The sequence below is a fragment of the Thunnus albacares genome, chromosome 8 (genome assembly GCF_914725855.1).
Source record: "Thunnus albacares chromosome 8, fThuAlb1.1, whole genome shotgun sequence".
NCBI lineage: Eukaryota > Metazoa > Chordata > Actinopteri > Scombriformes > Scombridae > Thunnus > Thunnus albacares.
The window spans coordinates 14,259,198-14,279,869 of record NC_058113.1 but is presented as its reverse complement, the minus strand read 5'-3'; the positions used below and the strand labels follow the sequence as shown (position 1 = coordinate 14,279,869).

Here is a 20,672-nt window from a genome sequence, read left to right as displayed (position 1 = left end):
ACCAGTGTTAAGACTTTAAAATATAATGTGTGCTCTCCTTCTGGTCTTAGTCAGCACTCGTGCAGCAGAATTTTGATTAATCGTAGCTGACTTATTGAATTCCTCAGTAGACGAGAAAGGAGAGCGTTACAGTAGTCTTGCCTGCTAGTTATAGAAGCCTGCATTAGTCTCTGTGTCGCTCAGGGAGAGAAATGGTCTCACTTTGGAGATGTTCTTCAAGTGATAAAAAGTTGTTTTTGTGACACCCTGCACATAAGGCTTGAAATTAAAATTAGAGTCAAAAATCACACACAAAAGAATAAGACTTCAATACTCAAAAGTGACACATTATTGTTTCATGGTATGATATGAACAGTGTCTGCATGAAATGTGAAAAGGGGTCAGTTGCCATGATGACAATAAAGAGAAAGTCTCCTCAGCATAGCATGGTGATAAATACCATGTTTTGGTTCTTTTTGTTTGTTTGTTTTTTACCAAATGGTGACCCTTGCAGTCACATATGACCTTGTGATAGAGACATTGCTGTTACATATAGCTGTAATATGTAAAAATCCATGTTGTATAGATGGATTTATTTATTGCTGAAGAAAATTGTATCAAGGATAAAAAAACAACCTTAAGCTGCATTTGCTAACAAGATAGCTTATATTAACGTATCAATGTACTATACACAACATCTGATGCAGATATTCAGGTCCATATTGTCCATATTAATGTCCATATTGTAGTCCATTGTCAGGCCAGCGGGTGGCGGTGGTGCGCTGTGTGATTTGTTGCAAACCATAATACATTGTACAGAAGAAGAACTGGTGGGAAATTTAACGCTGTAACAGGCGGGTATTTCACTACAAACAAACACGATAAGTGACATTACTAATGATAACGCGACATGGACAGATACGTGTTGGTTGTATCTTTTTGCCAAACTGACGACGACGGTACGGAAGATTACAAATGTAAGTTTTTATTCCCAAAATGAAACATATGAAAATTGCTGCACTATCAACGAAGCCAAGTCTAAATTAGTTAACTACTGTTAGCTAGCTGTTTAACGCTAGTGGTTCAAAGACTGCTATAGTTACACATTATAAAGAGATAAAGAGGCAATTAAGTCAAGCTGATCAGTGCTAACAATACGGCAGGTTTGTTGACAGATAGTTGGGTCACCTAAACATTTTCAGTTAGCCAGTCAACATGTCTTTATAATGAAAGAGAAATCGTGTTGCTGGTAGTTAGTGTTAAAACTAATTGACAGGACTTGGAAGGATACAAGATGTTAGCAGCATACAGTGTTTTGTTTCTGAGATTACAGTGTCTACCTATGCTAACACAGGATCAGTGGTGGAAGAAGTATTCAGATCCGTTACTTCAGTAAGAAATATAAAAATACGCCATTACAAGTATAGACTTGCATGAAGCATTCTTCTTAAGTAAAAGTACATAATTATTATCAGCATGATGTAGTTAAAGTATCGCAGTAAAAGTACTCACTGAAGCATCAATGTGTAAACAGCATGTTACTGTTGTAGCTGCTGGAGGTGGAGCTAGTTTCAACTACTTTATATACAGTTAGATAGTTTAGTCCAGTGGTTCCCAACCTAGGGGTCGGCCCCTCTAAAGGGTCACCAGATAAATCTGAGGGGTCGTTAGATGATTAATGGGAGAGGAAAGAAGAAATTGCAAATCTGTTTTCAGTTTTTGGACTTTTGCTCTAATCTTTGATTTTTGGTGAAATATTGAATCATTTGAACATTTATTGAAATTAAACTATGTGAGAAGTTAAGAGGAAAAAATCACTATTTGGTGGAGCTGTTAACAACTCATAGACATCTACTACTACACACTGCTTTTTGTAAGACATCAAAAGCCAAAAAGGTTGGAACCACTGGTTTCATCTTGAACAATGTGTTGTATTTTAAAAGCTTGTTATATTATCCATTGTGTCAAATCTTCATCTGAAAAGTAACTAAAGCTGTCAAATAAATGTAGTGGAGTAGAAAGTACAATATTTCCCTCTAAAGTGGAGTGGAAGTATAAAGTAGCATCAAATGGAAATACTTAAGTAAAGTACAAGTACATACAAATTGTACTTAAGCACAGCACTTGAGTAAATGTAGGCTTCTTAGATACTTTCCACCACTGAACAGGATGCTCTATTTTTATGTTTAATGTTAATATACAAACCAGCAGCCTGGTTGTGATGAAGCCTGACAGCTGCTGTTGTCATTGTTCACAGGTTTGGAGCCAGTGAAGCACATATATGACACACTTGTGGACATCTCAACTCAAGAATCAGCCAGAGGGATCTCTGTGTTCCCAGGTGGAGTAAACCTCAATATGCATCTTTGTCTCTCTCTGACTTCCAGCACATAAACTGTTGTTTTCTACAACTTCCATTATATTTAAACATGCATCTTTTCCCAGCTTGTTCTCTTAGTGGAGGCCCATCAGTTCAGAGGTGGTACTTCGCTGTTCAGGCTACCCAGGGAGTAACGCAGGTAAGACGTTTGGAGGATTTATGACTATTTTGCCATGAACTATTGAAGTGTCAAAGAACTGGGCACAAATGTCTACTATCTATCTTTTTCTAGATAAGTCTTGAATTGACTTGATTGACTGAATATTTCTTATACCGGTTCCCACACAAATACCTCAATCAACAAGACTGAATTAGAAATGCTTGTTTTGTAGTTTTGCAGCTCAGACTGGGAAGAGCTGGGGACAGGCCATCAGAAAACTGACAGTGAACAGGATGAGCCTCCTGCTTTGGAGTTATGTCTCAGTTCTCTGAGTAATCACGAGGGATTGGACCAAAAAGCTGACCAGCCGGCACTGACAGAGTGAGCCACAGATAATATTTTCTCTACTGTAAATAAGTCTGCTTGTTTTTTTTTCTGCTTGATGTTTGTTGAAGGTATGTGCCAGATAACATCTATTATCTGAACATAATAAACTCAGGCATATTACTGTCCCTCTAATAAACTTATGGAGGGAAACATTTCTGTATTTTATTCTCAGTTTGTTCATGTTTAAGTACAAGAAGTATGCAAATAATAAACTTTATTTATATAGCACCAAACACTGAAAGTGTTTTACAGTAAAAAACAACAAAGCAAAACAGAAACTTTAAATTTTGCTGAAATGATAAGACTTTAGAAAAATAAAAATAAAACAGGATGTGAAGATATCATGAAGATGTTATTCATTTATCTCAAATAATTACCAGTGGGGCTGATCCCTCTGATCTGACCTGTGTGTATTTATATGAACAGGCTGTTGGAGGAGGCTGCAGAAGGACTTCATGTACTGTCCGACAAGCTACCACCTCCAGGTACAGTTGACCAATCCATAGCACTCACTGCCTTTACATACAGTACTTGAATTCATGACTGCAATACATCTTATCATTTTCTAGCTGTCAGTCGTGGAGATGTTAACTGTGTGCTCAGTTGAGCTGTCACTTTCTCAAAAGATCTAGTTAGAATGAAGGAAAACGAACATAAAATTTATTCAAATGAATTGCTTCCACATATTAATTCTCAGATGGTTTGGTGTTTATAATTATCTGTACAGCACGGCTCGCCAGTTTCCTCCATTTTGCATTAACGATGAGAACAACAATTGTCTAGTTTAGGGGAACAGAGTGTGCAACAATAAGTTGCTGTTTACTGACACGAAACAGTGTCTCAAGTGAGAGTTTTGTCTCAGCCAAAAGCTGCCAATTATGAAGAATTAAAACCTCTATTCCTGAAGCCAAACTCCTCCGCTTCAAGCAATTAGGTTTTGAAAACCTGCCTGCTGCAGCCTCATAGAAAAGGTGGCTTACTGTACTCAAAGCTTGGAGGATACTTCTCCTCTGACGACTTCTGAGAAACTCTGCCTCCTGGTGCGATATTCACTTTTAAAGAACTTTTCTTAGCACACCACCTCCACATGACTTCAGGAACAGCCCAACATCTGCTACCCTGAGGAGCTGGAGTCACTACTTCCAAAGTTCTTGATATTTAGAAATGTAGACAATTAATTCTACCTTCTTCTTCTCTCCTCATGAAATCCTACTTTATAGAGATATGTATGTAAAAAAAAAAAAAGAAGAAAGGAAATGTTTAATGAATTCCTTTGTGGTTTGTCCCATTTCTTCCCCCTCAGGTAAAGCCCTGTTGGACGTACTAGTGTTGGGCTCTGCTGAGCAGTCCCCTGCTTTAAAAGACCTGCTGCCTCTGCTGGGAGCCCTCAAACACATGAGCTGCTGGCATGCTGCGAAGATCACGGTTGTCACACAGCACACCACCGGGTGAGAAGTTGTGACATTTGACCACAAGGGGGAGTTAGAAGAGTAAATATGAGCAGGTGTCCACTTATAGTAATGGATGAATACTCTGAACAAGATATATACATAAGTACTCGTTCTAGTTGACGGCAAAATAATTGTATAAAACCCTGAAGTAGAGTGTTGCTGCTGTACAAACAGGTTTTCCAACCTGCTTGCCTAATTGGAGACTTGACATAAATCAGAACTTTTATTCCTGATTTACAGGAATCATCAATAAAACTAATTTAAGTCCTCTATACTTGTCAGTGAGTGATCCTTTTTTTGTTTCAGGTGGCTGAAAGCTGCGTCCTACCTGAACGCTGCTCTGGTGGAACCTGCTGATTTGGGCAGCTGTATCGATCACAGCGAACTGTGGAGAGGAGGCCTGGTTATTAGAGAGAAGAAGGTAAGGATCTCTGATAATGGAGAAGTGTGTGTGTGTGTGTGTGGTACAGTGAGGGTTTTTCAGGATACATTCCTGATATAGTTCTTTTTGCATAATTTATTTCACATTTTTCTTCTTAACTGGAAAATTGAACTGGAGAAAGAGGTGGAAAAATTAAGATGCTTACTTTTTTACCACCATCCACACCATGAGAAGAGCACAACAGTGTTAGTTTTTGTTGTGAAAAACAACAACAGTGTAACGGTTACAAACAGCAAAGTGGATATTTATGACACAGGTCTCTGGAGGGCCAAAAAGTCTGGCTTATTTGGAGAGAGGAAGAATAAGGATTTCCAAGAGGGTTGTGTGTCTGTGTGTGTGTGTGTGTGTGTGTACAGCATGTGCACGCCTTGTCCGTTACAAGAAGACATTTAGATGAATGTGTATGTGGATGAAAGCTGTTGAGTGGAGAATTTGGATGGAAGCATTTCTCTGTGTAATTCTTTGTATGTATGGTTGTTTTGGAGCCTGTGTAGAGAGTTTTGTGTGCACGCGTGGGCTCATAATTTAAAGGTAGCAATTAAGGAAAGAGCTTTATGTGAGGTATTAGCTGCTATTATTGCGTCTTTAGTCTTATCTTTTCTGTGTGTGTGTGTGTGTGTGTGTGTGTGTGTATGTATTTGTGTGTGAATATTCCGGACAGTAGAGGGCATGAGAAAAATCTGTGTCCTTTTGAACTTACCGTCTTTCCTGCTTAAGGCGTTTTATTATGAACGCTCTTCACTGTAGGCTGGAGCTCACAGCTCACTGGGCTCAGAGAAAAATCGAGTAGAGAAAAAAAAACACGTTTCCTCTCATATTAAGAACCTTCTGTACCAGGACTAATCTTAGTTCGGAGACCTGATTCATGCCTCAGTATTTGTTCCTGCACTTTTTTTTTTTTTTTTAATATGAAATTACTCACGCTGTGCACACAAGGCCATAGGGTAAATTTTAAATTTCCTTTTTCAATTGAGTGAATCTTTGACTCAGTGGGGGATAAGTCTTTCCCCACCGCTGAATGAATCTAGAGGAAGCACTGGAGGTCACTGAGGGGTCATGAGAAATAGCTCTGTCTTGCTGGCATTGCCCTCGCAGAGCCGACCCAGCTTGACCCAGCCTGGCCCCGTTCTGACCTGATCTCACTCCCTGATGCCAATTGATTATTCCTCTGGACTCAGGCAAAGGAGAAGTGTTAGAGGACGCCTCGGGCAGTGTCTGTCTGGGACATTGCAGGTGGTCCTGACATGCAAACACAGCGCTGGTCTTTACTTTATAGAACTTGAAAATGTAAAAGTACATTCAGGTGAAAATAATTGCTTCAACAACAGCACTCACCCTCATTATTCTCACTAGAAGGATGAAAGATTATGTTTTTAAACTACACCATATGATCACATAGTTTTGTCTGTATTTGGTCTGAGGCTTTTTTCATGATTTGGCAGAGGCCCCCTACTTCCAATTAAGGGAAGTCTTACTGCTAAGGCATATATAATATTTTAGATGACAACGATCTTCCATCTTTGTGGCAACAGTTTGGGGGGAGGCCCTTTCTTGTCAATGCACAAAGATAGAGCCATAGAGAAATGGTTTTCCCAGTTTGGTGTGAAAGAACTGCAGAGTCCTGATCTCAAATCCATTCAACACCTCTGGGATGAACTGGAATGCCAGGCCTTATCACCCAACATCAGTGGGCCGACCTCACTAATGCTCTTGTTTTGCTGACTGCGAGCAAATCCCTGCCGCCACGTTCCAAAATCTTGTTTAAAGCTTCCTCAGAAGAGTTGAGTTGCAGGCTGTCATAGCAGCAGATTAATGGCCATTGTTTTCAAGTGCGAGGTTTAACAATCAAATATGACCGTGTAGGCTACTTTATTTCTCGCTTTCCTCCTAGTAGCTACGCATACTGTCTTCTGGTGTCAAAGCGAATAGGCTGAGGTGAGTTGACGGCATTTTTTGTTGCCACTCTAGAGATTACTTCTCGCCCACTTGTACTTCGTTCTCATTAAGGGGAAACTATGGCAGGTGCAGTAGTTTCTGTCTTTGGACAGAATTAGCCAATTTTGTGCTGTTTTTCCACGGTTTCTCTGGGGAGATTCAGCAATCTGTTTCGCTGCGGAGTTTCTCTTTTTGTCTCATACTGTTGGCGTCTTTTTAAATCTCACTCAGAGTTTCTGTTTCAATTTTATGATTCTAATTCTCAGCTTGTCTTGAAAAATGCCAAAAGTTAACATCTTGATGTTCACTGTAGAAAATGTCAAATAAGGACAAATGGACTCAAAATCACACAGAGATAGGTTGTTTACTCACTGCTGCTATTTCTTAAATGTCAACTTTTTAAAGATATAGCCTTGCTTTTTGATTGATGACAGTTTTTGAGGCTATAAAGTTGATCAGTTTCTATAGCAAAAGCAATATATGGGCCAACGTTTTTAGTTAGATCCAAGTTTTGTCAAACATTTGTGAACAATTTCAATCCAATAGTATCCAAATTCTATGGCCATTATACCAAAAGTACCAAAAGATAATGACATAGTACACTTGTAAATGCCCTCAAAATTAATTTTTTTCTTGGTTGAATTTTCTAACTGAAGCTATTCTTAAATAATTCATGACATGAGAAACTACTACCCAACTGGGTGCTTCTGCTTAAGGTGGTGAAATAAGTTCGTTGTATTGCCCCTTTTTGTTGTTACGGTTTTCTTGCACTTCTGATCTTTTGTAACCAAACCACACCACTGGAGTTGTTCCCTTTTTTGGATCTAACCCCTCTGCCGTGGAGCCGGTAGCAATGTTACTTTTGCTTTCTGCCATGCTTGTTGTTGCTGTGCGTAACGGTATGACATCATTAAGTCAACAGGTCAGAATATTTCCATCATCATAATAAAGATTACACTCATATTATTGTGAAAGATATGATACGACACACCTCTAGTCACTATCAGTCATTTATCCTGTCCTCTGTTGATTTGGATTCACTGCAGATGATGGATTGGGACGAGGGACTGCGTCTCAGCCAGGAGCTTAGTTTACAAGAATTTGCCAAATTTTAAGATATGTGGCAAACTAAGATAAACAGTTGGGCTACATTCAGACAGCTTTTCTTGGCTTTTACTCATGAAAGTTTAATTGAGTGTAACTGTCGTCAACTCTTTCACTGTCACTGTTCCACTGCGGCCTCTCTGCTCTGCTCTGCTCTGCTGTGTGTGTGTGTGTGTGTGTGTGTGTGTGTGTGTGTGTGTGTGTGTGTGTGTGTGTGTGTGTGTGTGTGTGTGTGTGTGTGTGTGTGTGTGTGTGTGTGTGTGTGTGTGTGTGTGTGTGTGTGTGTGTGTGTGTGTGTGTGTGTGTGTGTGTGTGTGTGTGTAGGAACTTAGCCCCGCTCTCGGTCAAACACTGACACAGAGAGCAGAGGAGAGGACAGAGAGGAGAGGCTACAGCGTGACCTGAAATGACACCAATTCCCATTTAATCACCACTAGCTCCAGTCAGTTGCTCGAAGCGGAGAAAGTGGAGTGGTTTGCATTTGTCGTGATTATTATGTACAGTGTGACATTTCAGCAGTGCCTTCATTTAGCGTTGAAAGCATATAAGGGAAACCTTGAGTTAGGCTATAATAAAACAGCTGAACTCATATCCCAGCCGACTGGCTACGCTATTGCACGCTTGAATAAAGTTTCCCCCAGTCATCTCTGAGTATGCTGAGGAAAGCATGCAGCTTCTCCTTCAGTTAAGTGACCTTTTTGTAAGTTACTGCCTTCAGAAGTTGGTGGGCTCCAGCAGACAGTCAGTAAAAGCTTCACAGTCGGGGAGTGTCGGAACAAAGGAGAATTCCCAAAGGAATAAAAGCCTGTCTTGACAACAACCATCACCACTTTACTGCTGTATAATACATAACAACTATGTGTGTGTTGTATCATGACTATTTTTGTGACTTAATTTGAGAGCAAACACTTGATGGCACTAGTTTTGACTGAGAGAGATTGTGTGTGTGATTGAATCAAAAGCATAAGAGCACTTACAGGTACAGTCTCTGACCTTTTTTTTCTCTCCTCTGTGTGTGTTTGCCTCAGTATGTGTCAGAGCTACGTTTTGATGGCTTTTCTCTGCGCTCTCCAGTGCATCAAATATCAGGGTCCAGTCTCTTGCGAGATATCCACACAACAACAGACCACAAACTACATTCTGAGGTGAGTTATGACCAATAAGTAGTAAGTGATGTATCCTTCCTGCCAACGTTATTTTTGGATGACGTGATAGCTGCTGTTGTTGTTGCATTTTTCATGATGATCAAAGAAATACGCAGATTTAAGAGTTGTTCTTTCTTTTCATTGACTTACAACAACCTGTACAGGTGCATCGGTCTCATTCACGTTTGGTCCCATTTTTCTGGCCACTTTCTTTCTCTATTATTAAAGGGGCAATCTCGAAGATCTCCGTTTTGTTCTCTTTGGTGGCACCTTTTGGCGATAAGCAGTAATTGCAGGTGCGTTGTTTTTTTGCGTGAATAACATTAAACGCAACAGAGACTGTTTATTTATGTTATTTACCTAATTTATGTGCACTTGTTTTATTGCAGCACAGGGGAGACAGTTACTGTTCGTGCATTAAAGCTTTGCGAGTAAAAAGCCATTAAACTTTAAAAAAAAAATAAGCCGCTTCATACACAAGCAAATGAAGAGGGAGTCTGTTGCGTTAGCGCCGCTGATTGGAATGCATGGCTGGAAAGTCACCGCCGACACTCGGTTCGTAATAATCATACTCTTTGATAATACTGCAAATGCAAAGGCTTTCATCAGTGGGTCATAGACTCAGTCACCATTGTGTTACCTCATGCGGCGATAGATAGTAACTTAACAGACATTTATTTAAATTAAAATCTTCAGAACTCTTCGAGATTGCCACTTTAACCCTGCCTACCAAGCTCTGATTGGTTGAATGTTTCTCCAGCTGAGGGAAGCCGCCATCAAAAGGCCTCGGCTAATTGAATCACTGAAGAAATCTGAGATGTGGGCGATGATTCAGTAGTCTGGTACGAGGCTATGTCATAGCTGCATCTCATTTAACTCTTCCAAACACCCCAAGCTCCCAATTTAATGTGTTTTGTTGCCAAACAATTGCATTGTGGTTTCGAAAGACCAATGTTCACCTCATTATTTTTTCTATCTTCCTCTCTGATGAAGCTTTGTTCTCTAACGGGCCAGCAGTTGGCCCACAGTAGCAAGCAGAGTCTTTTGCCAGAGAGCTGCAGGGCCTGTACTTGATCCAAAATGTCAGTGAGGAATTTTTTTTTTTTTTTTTTTTGAATTTCTGATGCTTTCAACTAGACTATGATGAAATCACGTCTGTGTTTTTCTGTGTTTCTACAAACTTCAGGGAAGGTTTGACTGACAGGAAGTTGAGAAGATAATGAGTGAGTTTTCATTTAGGAGCGAACTGTTCCTTTAACCCTCGTACTTCCCACATCTTTCCTCGTAGTGTAAGAGTTGAATGAGCTGCACACAATCCAATCTCCTAATGATTTCTGGTGGCTAGAAGAGACGAGGTTCATAAGGTTCACACTGAGGAACCTGTGACAAAAGAATCATCAGAAATGTACTTTATCTGCCAAATGAGTGTCGACCTTTTGTACTACTGATGACCTCACATCCAGAAAACAGCATTAGAATATAAATTTACCAAAGAAGGCCAACACCAAAGGTGTTCAATTGTGGGAAATCTGCAGGCTTCAATCATATGTTACTTCCTGCAGTTTGCACTCATCTTTTGTCTGTCAGTTTTTTCAGAGTTCATGTACTTTTTAAGGAAAACCTCACCTTCGTTTTTTATTCACATCTATCACTGTTCAATTATCAGCTTTTCTCTTTTGTGTCAGAATCAGATTCCACATATTTCAGCAGAATTGTTCGGATTTTCACACAGTGTGTGTCAACAACACTGCAAGTGAGTAACTCATATAACCTTATATCAAAACTACCCCATCAAGCTTTTCTTCTTTGTCTTAATTTTAATTTAAATCAGGGATCACTGAACTGTGATATTATGTGACTTGGTGCTTAGCGACTGTAGTGCTTAAAAATGTATTTTTGTTAAATCCGCCAGTTATTTTCTCGATTAATTGTTTGGTCTATAAAATATCAGAAAATAGTGATGAATATCTATCCCAGTTCTCCAAAGTCCAAGTTGACGTCTTCATGTGTCTTGTTTTGTCCGACCAACAGTCCAAAACCCAAAGATATTCAGTTTACAATGATATAGTAAAACCAAGAAAAGTAGCAAATCATTACGTTGGTGAAGCTGAGACTGGGGAACTTTTGGCTTTTTGTAACCATCACGGATGGGGCTGAAAAAAATCAGGGTCCTCTAAGAAAGAATTGTTATCACTTGATGAATGATGAGTTTTTCATCTAGTGCCATCATCAGGTCACAATAATAATTTGTCCAGTACTTCGGCTTAGGACCAATGACGTTCCCATCCACCTCAACTGTGCTTTGTGTTTAGTGCTAATTAGCAAATGTTAGCATGCTAACATTTGCTAATCCAAGATGGTGAATATAGTTAACAGTATACTTACCATTTCCAAACATGAGCATGTTATCATTGCCAGCAGGGGTTTCATGCTTCAGTTTCTTTGAAGAGGCTTAATTTCACATGTCACATATAATGTTCACACCAAACCAAGTAGTTACCAGTAATTATCTGCTTTGGCTTCTATGTTTATGATCAAACTGCCACCTTATCAGTAACTACAACTATAATTGAATGACACTTATTATTAACATTATATTGCATTTAATAGCAATATTGAACAAGATAATGTTAGTGAAAAACATACACACACACACACAGAAACACACAAGAGGTTTATCAGCTTTAATAACATCAGCATTGAAGACATTTGGCTAAAAGGATGTCTGCAATACACATTAAAGAAATCGACAATTTTCCACAATCTCAGCCATTTTCTGCTCTGTGAGTTTGTGTCCGGGTACAGATAGTATGAGTTTGTGTTGTTGTGTGTGCTCATTATTCAGGTAACGTAGCAAAGTTCTGTAGTTAAGTTGTGTTTGTGTGTATGTGATACTCACTTGCGCTATGGAGAGTGTGAGTGTGTATGTGTGTGATCTCATCAGATCCCTTGTACAGAGAAGCAGATGGTGGTGATTGTCTTGGCACACATTAAAAAAAACAACTCAGAGGACAACAACACTATCACATCTCCACACTGCTGGGATAAGTGACTATATAATGACGTACACACACACGCATATCTAAACTCTGCTCAGACAAAAACTGTTAGACGTCCTCACTGTCAGAAGTAAATGACGTGATAATTACAAACACACACATGTGCTCAGCCTCAGTGGGCAGGAAGGCCACTTTGTGTTTGTTCAGTGTGACGTTTATGAAATCTACAGTACATTAGGAAGAACCTGCAGGTAAGTATTAAATATAGTAGACAATAGCCAGCAATTACTGGTCCGCACTGCGCAGCTTTTCACAGGGGAAGTACATGGGACAAGATTACAGCAATTTATGTACACGTAATGGATGATCGTAATCAGAAATGACATGTTGGATCAGCCATGGTACAACACGCTTATTATTTGAGGTTATGAATGCCATTTTAAACCATTAAATGATGATTTCAAGTGGTTGTGAGTAATGAGGACAACATTATTCAGATAAATTTAAAGAAATTGCATTTCATTTAATATTTATAGACTCTCGAAGAGGGGGACTCTGAAAGTAACCATACAAAGTTGTTACTAGTGCTATTGAAAATACAAGTTGGTAACCATTAATTTGTTTAAAAGAAGTTTGAATGAAGGCCACTGTACTGTCCAATCAATTGAACTGAATTAGATCTTGGAAGTCTTAATGATCTGTTTGTCTCATCTCTTTAGTTCACTGGATTATTCTCTTCAACTGATTGGACAAGGAATTAATAGACTTTTCCCAACTTGCTAGCAAAACCAGGAATTTGACCCACAATCATTAAAATCTTCATCTACTCTAAATCCATACGAGTCTGTCAGGAAGAGGCCGACACTTCATTTTTGTTCCAGATCAATAAATTATGAGACCAGGATTTCAGGCTTTCCTCACTATTCTTGTTATTTCTCCTATATGCAAATGATCTGTTTTTTTTTTTTTTTTTTTTGAACGTGACAAATGATTTATATTTTATTTATTTCCTCATAACATAATGAGCTCATTAGATAAGTAGGACAACTGTGGACTGTTGAAATGTAGGCCTTTTTAAAAATGTGAGCCAGAGTGTGTTCGGTACCTAAATCTGAGTTCCTCAAAGAAACCAGAAGATGTTTTGTATGGAGGTGATTATTTTCATTATTGATTTTTCTGTCAATTATTTTTGTTACAGTTTATGCTTTTAACATTTCAAAAAAATGTCAAAACTGCTATCACATGACATGTTTCCAGAGGTATCTTCAAAAAGCTTGTTTTGTCTGACTAATAGACTAAAACAGATTTTAATTTACAAAGAGAGGAAATGCAGAAAAGCAGCAAATCCTCAAATTTGAAAGGCTAGAACAATTCCATTTTTCCTTTTATCATATTTTATATATACTTAAAATTAAGCACATTTATAACAATGAACAGAAAATGAATCATCGACTAATTGTTTCATCTCTGATCTGGATGAGCAGCTGTCATGGGGGGCAATTTTTTTTTCATTGTCACCTCAAAATTATACAGTCACAGAGTGAGTCTGTCTACGCTCCTTCTCTCTGTCTGTCTTTTTTTGCTTTCTGTCTCCCTCCTCTTCCTCCTCTTCCTTTCCTCACACATAACATAACACATCTGGATGTACCAAAATGTCATTTTGGCTGACATTGCCATTGGAAGTCCCAATCCAAATTTGGATCCAAGGAAGATCACAGTTCAGAGTCAGTTACATAACATCCCCTTTGAACTGGTTAAGGTTCAATGTCTTGCTTAAGGACACTTCATTTGTGTGCATACCTGCCAACATGGGGACTTGAACCTCAGTCCTCCAGCTGATGGATGATCTTTGACTCCTGAAGCTGTTGCCTCACCAGCCACTTTGTTTGTTTTTTAAAAATCAGTTCTAGTGGGGTTTGTGTGCTAACCACAACTGTTTTTTTCTCCTCACCTTCCTGTGTTTTCTTGAAACTCTCTTTCCTCTTGTGTTTTTTTCTCTCCCTCTTTCACTCCACCCTCACCCTGTCTCTGTCTGCTCTGTGTTTGCAGGTCTTCCATTACTACGCACCAGTTTTAGACTTGGTTCAGTTGATTACTCTTTCCGACCTGCCCGGTTTCCTGATGTCCAGCACCCAGTTTGAGCTGTATCCTCATTCATGATGTTTCTGTGTGTTTGTATATTACTTGGAACTTAAAGTCTCCCTCTGCTCAGAAATGTGTTTTGGTTGTTGACACCTCCATTTGGATGGTTTAGCTTCACTTTGCAGAATGACATACAGTATTTGCAGAGTTTGACACTAAAATGCTGTTTTCACATTTGTCTCCTGAAGAGGAAAAGTTTCCCTGTGCTCACCTTAAATCTGAGTTTAAGACACATACTCTACATTCAAGCATGACTTTCACTTTTCAGTGACGTAGGAAACATCTTTGCGTAATCATAGATTCTGGACTTGTTCTTGATTCTTTATCCCTACACATAGATTTTAATGAATTGCGGCATTTACTTGCAGAAGTTTGGGAATTTTCAGGTGTCAAATGGTGCTTCACCACCTTAATATTGTATTGTTCCTTCACCACCAACAAACAGAGGTCTGTCCGGGAAGTCAGTGAAAGCTAAACTTCTGCTGGACCAGCTGAGGTCACTGCGTGGAAAGGTATCTGCCTCAAAGCTGGATTCTTATCAGTTCAAATGAGAAAAGCTCTAGAAAGTTATAATTTCCAGTGAAGTAAAATACATAAACTTATTGCTTTTGAAATTACATTAGTAAGTTCACTCTAAAACTCAATGTACATAAAGGGCTTGTTTGGAAGATTCAGTGAGATTTCATTTAGATGAATAGAGGGATTGTGAGTGTGTGTGTGTTAATGCACTGTATGTATTTAATTTCTGTGTTTGTGTGTTTATCTTCAGGTTGGAGCGTTGTTCAGCCTGTCCTGTATAATCACCCCCATCGCCCAGCCCTCTGCCAGCCAGCTCAGCTCCCAGCGCTGGAGAGAGTCTCTAGGCAGGAGACCGAAGTCCTTACCCAGTAAGTCCTTGCATTACCTCGTTAAACCAATGACTCTTCAGCAACAACAACGATGAGTCATATCATCTTCCATGGGGAAATACATTGGTAACTATAACTGCATTGATATAGACAATAAAGCTTTCCGTAGGGGGAGCAGACTCGGAAGAGGGAGTGAATTCATTTGGAAAACACTGCTGGAAAAAGAATTATAAAAGAAGGTACAACTGATATAACCATACCCTTGATGCTGCAGCAAAAAGTAAAGGAGAAAAATAAGTATTGGACAGCGGGGGTTAAGTGTATACTATATTAAAGAGACTGTGTGGATGAAATTGTTATAATATGAAACGTGAAATAAATATAATAAAGGGCAACATAGGATAGTAACCATGGGGGAGATAACACAACCAGCCAGAGCAATATGTTTCTGTTATGAATATAATCTCTCCCTCCTGTCTTATCCTGCAGTGCCTGATGTAGAGGTCAAAGGCGAGAGCGCTCACTACTTCCTCTTGGTCCAGGGCTCAGACGACGCTCGAGCTTGCCGGGTCAGGATGTTGCACTCAGACAGTCAAATTAACGGAGCGGCTGCCATGGCAACAGTCTCCGGTTTGCTGGGAGAGAAGTCTCTGTTATCATCAGGTATATTGTTTTGTCGGGTTCATTGAGGAGTGTGTATGTGTGTGTGTGTGTGTATTTCTGTGTGTGTGTCGCTGTCAATGTGAATGTTTTGCGGTGTCACTTTGATTTTTACTGAACGCTTGAGTGCATTTGGCTTGTGTAAGAAAGTGCAAGAAAGAGACAGATTATGACTAGAAACAAGAAAAACATTTTTCCCCGACGTTGTGCTTGTATCAAGTTTCAAGACTATTGGAGTATTTTATCAACATTTGGAGGTTTAAAAATGTCCAGCAGTCATTCCTTGTCAGCCTGCTAGTGTCCTGCTCTCTTAAAGCTCAGCTCCTCAGCTTGATTGGAGTAGAAGCCCCTCTGGCTTCATTGACAGAAGTGTTCTGTTGAGTGCCTGTCATTATTCATCAGGCTAGCCTGTGTCAGGGCTCGAAATTAACTTTTTTTTCCTCAGTATCCCACAGCTGTCTCGAATTCTTCTTTCAACTGTCCCAGCCGTTGTCCCAAATCAAAGTTCTTTTTTTTTTTCATTCTACATAATAAATATAGTTTAATAACTTTGTTTCAGTAACTCTTATCACTTCATTGACTCTGGTCCACCATTTATGTTCTGCTAGTTGTTCCCTGCACTTATATCTGGATAAAACATTGAAATCTACCTAGGTGTTTGGCCACAGTCAGTTCTAATTATTTTTTTAGTCATTGGTTGAGTTACTGTTTCTTGTTTATTCCTGTTTAATCAATAAATCCATCACTGCAAACCTGTTGCTGATTGGCATACGGCAATGGAAATGTACATACACACACTTTGAACATATCACATAGTAAACACTTACACCATGATAGCTTCATAGTTTAACATTCAGTTCAATTTGTTTTGAGTTCATATGTACATTATTCCAATTATTATCTCCTTACTGCTGCCCCCTCCCCAATCCATCAGATTGTTGTAATTTTCACTGAAGGACTGTTAATATGTCAATTTATTAAGTTTTAATATTTTTTCAGTTGAGAAAGTAACCACTTAGATTCCCAATATGTCATCAGTTTATCCAAATAATGCTTATTTGTAAATTCGCTCTGACATATTCGGATGTGATGTGAGGAGCCGCTGGCCGGGTGAGACCAGCCGCTAGCAGCCTGAGTCCTGAGTTGATAGGCTGTTCAACATCTGTCGTCATCTCAGGGAGAACATGATCTGATGAAATGATTTGTGCAGCTCTGTGGTGATTCACAGCTGGCTCTAATGTCTTTGTAGCATTTTGATATATGATATAATTCCTTTTGGAAGATAAATGTTGGCCCTGCAGATGAAATCTAACAGCTGTAGCCGCCTCGTTAGTTTGTCTGAATGTAAAGTGAAGCCTCATGTTTTCACTGGACAGAACAACAGCGCTGCCTCTGGGGCTCTGTATGTACAGATATCACCACATTTCAATAAATATATTGTATAATGTATTAAAATGAACAGATCAGTCCATATTAAATTCTGTTTTCTTTTATTAAGCTACATAACAGTCAGGATTTTTATTATAGCTACATTACAGACTGAATAACATCATTTACTGCATCTTTGTGTCAATGAGGTTATTTTTGTAATGGGGGAAAAAAGTTAGTGGAGCTTTAAGTTGAGATTATTTTGTCACAGTAAAGTCAGGTAGTTGTGTTGAAGCTGAGCTGTTGCTGTCAACAAATATGCTGCTGTTCCAGTTGCAGAATGATTGTACTGCATCCTCCCGTCCTCAGAAGTTTGTATTTCTGAGTCAAACGTGCCAAGTCCGAACTAGCAAGTCTGGAAGTCCAAACTTGGCGTACTTGGTATTGAGAAAGGCCCAATAATTGATTTTGTGTGTGTAAGCGCTCATGTGACATAGCGTGGAGCTCATTTTTTGAATTTGAACACTTAACAATTAGAATTATAAATATTCCACGATGTATAAATGTAATAATTTCATTTTTAATCATAAGTTTCTCTGATGTCCCAGAATTGTCCCAGACACCATATCTTTGTTGCGGGACAAAGGGACAATCCTTAATATCGAGCGCTGGCCTGTGCTACAAAAACTGATAGTATTCTACACCATCGACCATCCTCCTCTGTCATAGTACTGTTGTGAATACTCTTTTCAGGCAAGTTAATATGTTCTGTTAAGAATTTCCTCATCTTTGTGGCTAAAGTACTATAAGAACACTTATGTAAAGAAAACAGGACAAAGGGAGAATGAGGAGTGAAAGGTGCATGTATTGATGGATGGGCGATGGACTGGACTGAACAAAAACCTGAGGGAGTGTTTGTTTTGTTTTATTCCTTGAACTAAAAGGCTCTTTTCTGATGAACATTCTTGTTGGTTGTTGGGCTTTATATCATATTCAGAAGACCTACTGTTGTGTTTTCTCTTGAGTTCCTGCTGCTGTTAACATTTTGTGCAACCTTCAGGATACATCTTTAAAATACGTTTCAAATGCAGAGCAACACTATAAAAGGTGCCTTAACTGCTGCAATGGCACAGCAGAGTTTTCACTAGAAATGAAAGTCTTAAAATACACACTTGAGGGTTGTTGCACCTGAACAAAAACTTTTTTTTTTTTTAGCAGCAAAGGGATAACATTTTTATCAACTCATCAACTATATGTTTGACAAGTACTGGAGCACTAACTTTTGTTAGTGTTTGCTAATCCTACTACTTTATGACACCTTAAAATGAAGCCTTATCTACTTGTAACCCACTGTCAAATGTTGCATAATCTCTGACCCCACTGGAGAAACGTCTAAATGTTCTACAAGGTTCATCCCAGACAATTCACAGTTGAGTTGGTTTGCAAATCACCTTCTCTGTCCTCTTTTTCTTTCATTCTCTACTTCTCTCTCTCCAACCAGGAGGAGCTATAGGCAACATCCTTCGCTCCCTGCCCTGTCTCCAAGGAGACAGCCTGCTGAAGAGAGAGATGAAGGTGACCCAAGTCCAGACACTGGTACTCAAAGAATATCTCAGTAAGTGCTGGATTTAAAGAGCTTGTGAGATGGAAGAACTATCTCAGAATACATATAGATCAGAGCACATGTTGAGCACTACTGCAACAAATGGTTGCACGCTGTAGTATCTGAACTGATTTCATCATGATTTTGTTGTATTTCGGAGATACCATTGTGCTTTTATTAATTGCTTGCATGCTAATGTATGATAATGACAGAGACATGCCCTTAGCACATCACCTTTAGTTCACTAAGATATGTCAATCAAAATATTTTGCACCCAAGCAGAATGGGAAAGCGACCTCTCACAGAATAGTAGAGGAGTGTAAGGATTTGGAGCTTTTATTAGAACGGATTTCTCACAGGTTTATGTGAATTTTTTACCAGTCTAATCCCTGCTGTGTGCCGTATTGTTAGGAACTTTGACATTTTTTATAAAAAGGTATTTTTCACTTGATGTTGACTTGAAGATAGGAGCACACACAAACCTGTGGGAGCAGCCCACTGCAGGGCCAGCCAGAGGTTCAGCAGTCATTTATACAGAATAATGGAGATTATTTGAGAGGGATGTGTTGGCCTCATGCACTGTAGCTAACCTTTTCCTGACCCTTGAGATGGCTGCTGGCATAAATGTGCATCGCACTCCTCTGTAATTAGCTCTTTCTCACCATCTCATCATCTTCATGTACAAACCATGGCCTAATATTAAATTGATTGTCACGGTTTGAGGATCAAATACACCAAACATTTAGAAAATAGATTTTTGACAGTTGTAAATCAATGCAGAATCGTCCATGTCTGCACCTCTAACAGTTAGTATGTACAGCACAACAGCACAGTATTGGTCTGACTTTATTAATTTAAATGACAACATTTTACATGCAATAACAAAATATTTTTCATTTTGTATAGCATTTTGTTGTTTTTGTTACCTGTTTTTGAAGAGATGAACAATAAAATGAAGCAATGAGGGATGTGTTTTCACACCATCCATTACAAATTATTTGGTGTATTTTGTCCCCAAACCATGAAGACAGTTGCACCTTTTTCATTCCGTCAACATAACGTGATGTTGCAAGCATTTTTGGATTTAATGACTAAATGATTACCTTTGCAAGATGAACGTTTGTAAAGTTTGTTAACTTTCTATGCCATCACTCAGAGACTAACGTTAGCGGAGCAGAGCAGCGAATTCCAGCAGTAAAAAACAAGACTGGCTGACCAACACAAACCGCAGCATTTAACAACTTAAACCAACTCTGAGGTGAAGAAAATAACTCAGTGCTCAGTCTGTTTCACCTCAAAAACCCTGCGCCTGCTCAGCGTCTTGGACAATGATGTCTTTCCCCAGAGCTAACGGTGCAGCAGGGAGGCTGCTCTCCACTGCTGGAGACATGACATTAAATCACAGCAGAGCACTCCGTCTCCCTTCATTCTGTTATTCCCATACAGGCAGGAGACTGTAAGATGCTTTCAAATTAATGAATTAATTACTACAGTTAACTTTTTAAAATAAAAAGGCTGCAGACCATTTATCTTATCTGCCAGTTATGTTTCATATTGTATTTCAGTGGAATAAGGACACCAGTGAAAGGTTTAACACAGTATACTGGAGCAAGAGACAGAAAATTGTGCCCCTTTTTCTTTTCATTCAGTTGAGAATCAGTTTTGAATCGAGATTGGAATTGAATAGTTAGATTCTCAAAGATCCACACTCCTACTAACTATACATACATACGTCTGTTTTAATTCTGTTACTCATAGTTAATATAACAAATAATACATAAAACTGCGTGAAATTTGTCAGGAGTCCTCAGCATTGACTGTTAAAATAAATTCAGTTACTCTTTACTATGTGCATATACACCTCAGTAAAAGCCAAATGGACAAAATCAGTGGTCGCTCGACGCCTACTGAACTGTCATCAGTTTGAATTCTCGGCTCTCTTTAGCCCTCAGGACAGGCTGGTGCATAGAAAGACTCTGTTGAAATATCATTATTTTACAGAGACACATAATGTCCCCTTGGCTGGCAAAGATAGTGAAACGCCAGTGGAGTGGAGCCAGATTAAAGAAAGTGGAGAGAAATTCTTCAGACTTGAGGAAAAGCAATAGGGCTATTCTTTGAAAAGGCTG

The 20,672-nt window shown here is 39.1% G+C and overlaps 1 protein-coding gene across 1 annotated transcript in view; it reads left to right on the top strand.

Annotated features, from left to right (window-relative positions):
* The first annotated feature begins 795 nt into the window (after positions 1 to 795).
* Positions 796 to 20,672, top strand: part of LOC122987770 (MDM2 binding protein) — a 32,801-nt gene continuing 12,924 nt past the window's right edge. The window contains exons 1-13 of the mRNA XM_044359801.1: positions 796 to 956; positions 2,237 to 2,320; positions 2,425 to 2,498; positions 2,692 to 2,840; positions 3,273 to 3,331; positions 4,150 to 4,294; positions 4,604 to 4,718; positions 8,807 to 8,923; positions 13,972 to 14,066; positions 14,510 to 14,576; positions 14,834 to 14,951; positions 15,402 to 15,575; positions 18,442 to 18,555. Coding sequence (XP_044215736.1) covers positions 890 to 956; positions 2,237 to 2,320; positions 2,425 to 2,498; positions 2,692 to 2,840; positions 3,273 to 3,331; positions 4,150 to 4,294; positions 4,604 to 4,718; positions 8,807 to 8,923; positions 13,972 to 14,066; positions 14,510 to 14,576; positions 14,834 to 14,951; positions 15,402 to 15,575; positions 18,442 to 18,555 — 1,378 coding nt within the window. The 5' untranslated portion in view covers positions 796 to 889. The remainder of the gene's footprint in view (positions 957 to 2,236; positions 2,321 to 2,424; positions 2,499 to 2,691; positions 2,841 to 3,272; positions 3,332 to 4,149; positions 4,295 to 4,603; positions 4,719 to 8,806; positions 8,924 to 13,971; positions 14,067 to 14,509; positions 14,577 to 14,833; positions 14,952 to 15,401; positions 15,576 to 18,441; positions 18,556 to 20,672) is intronic.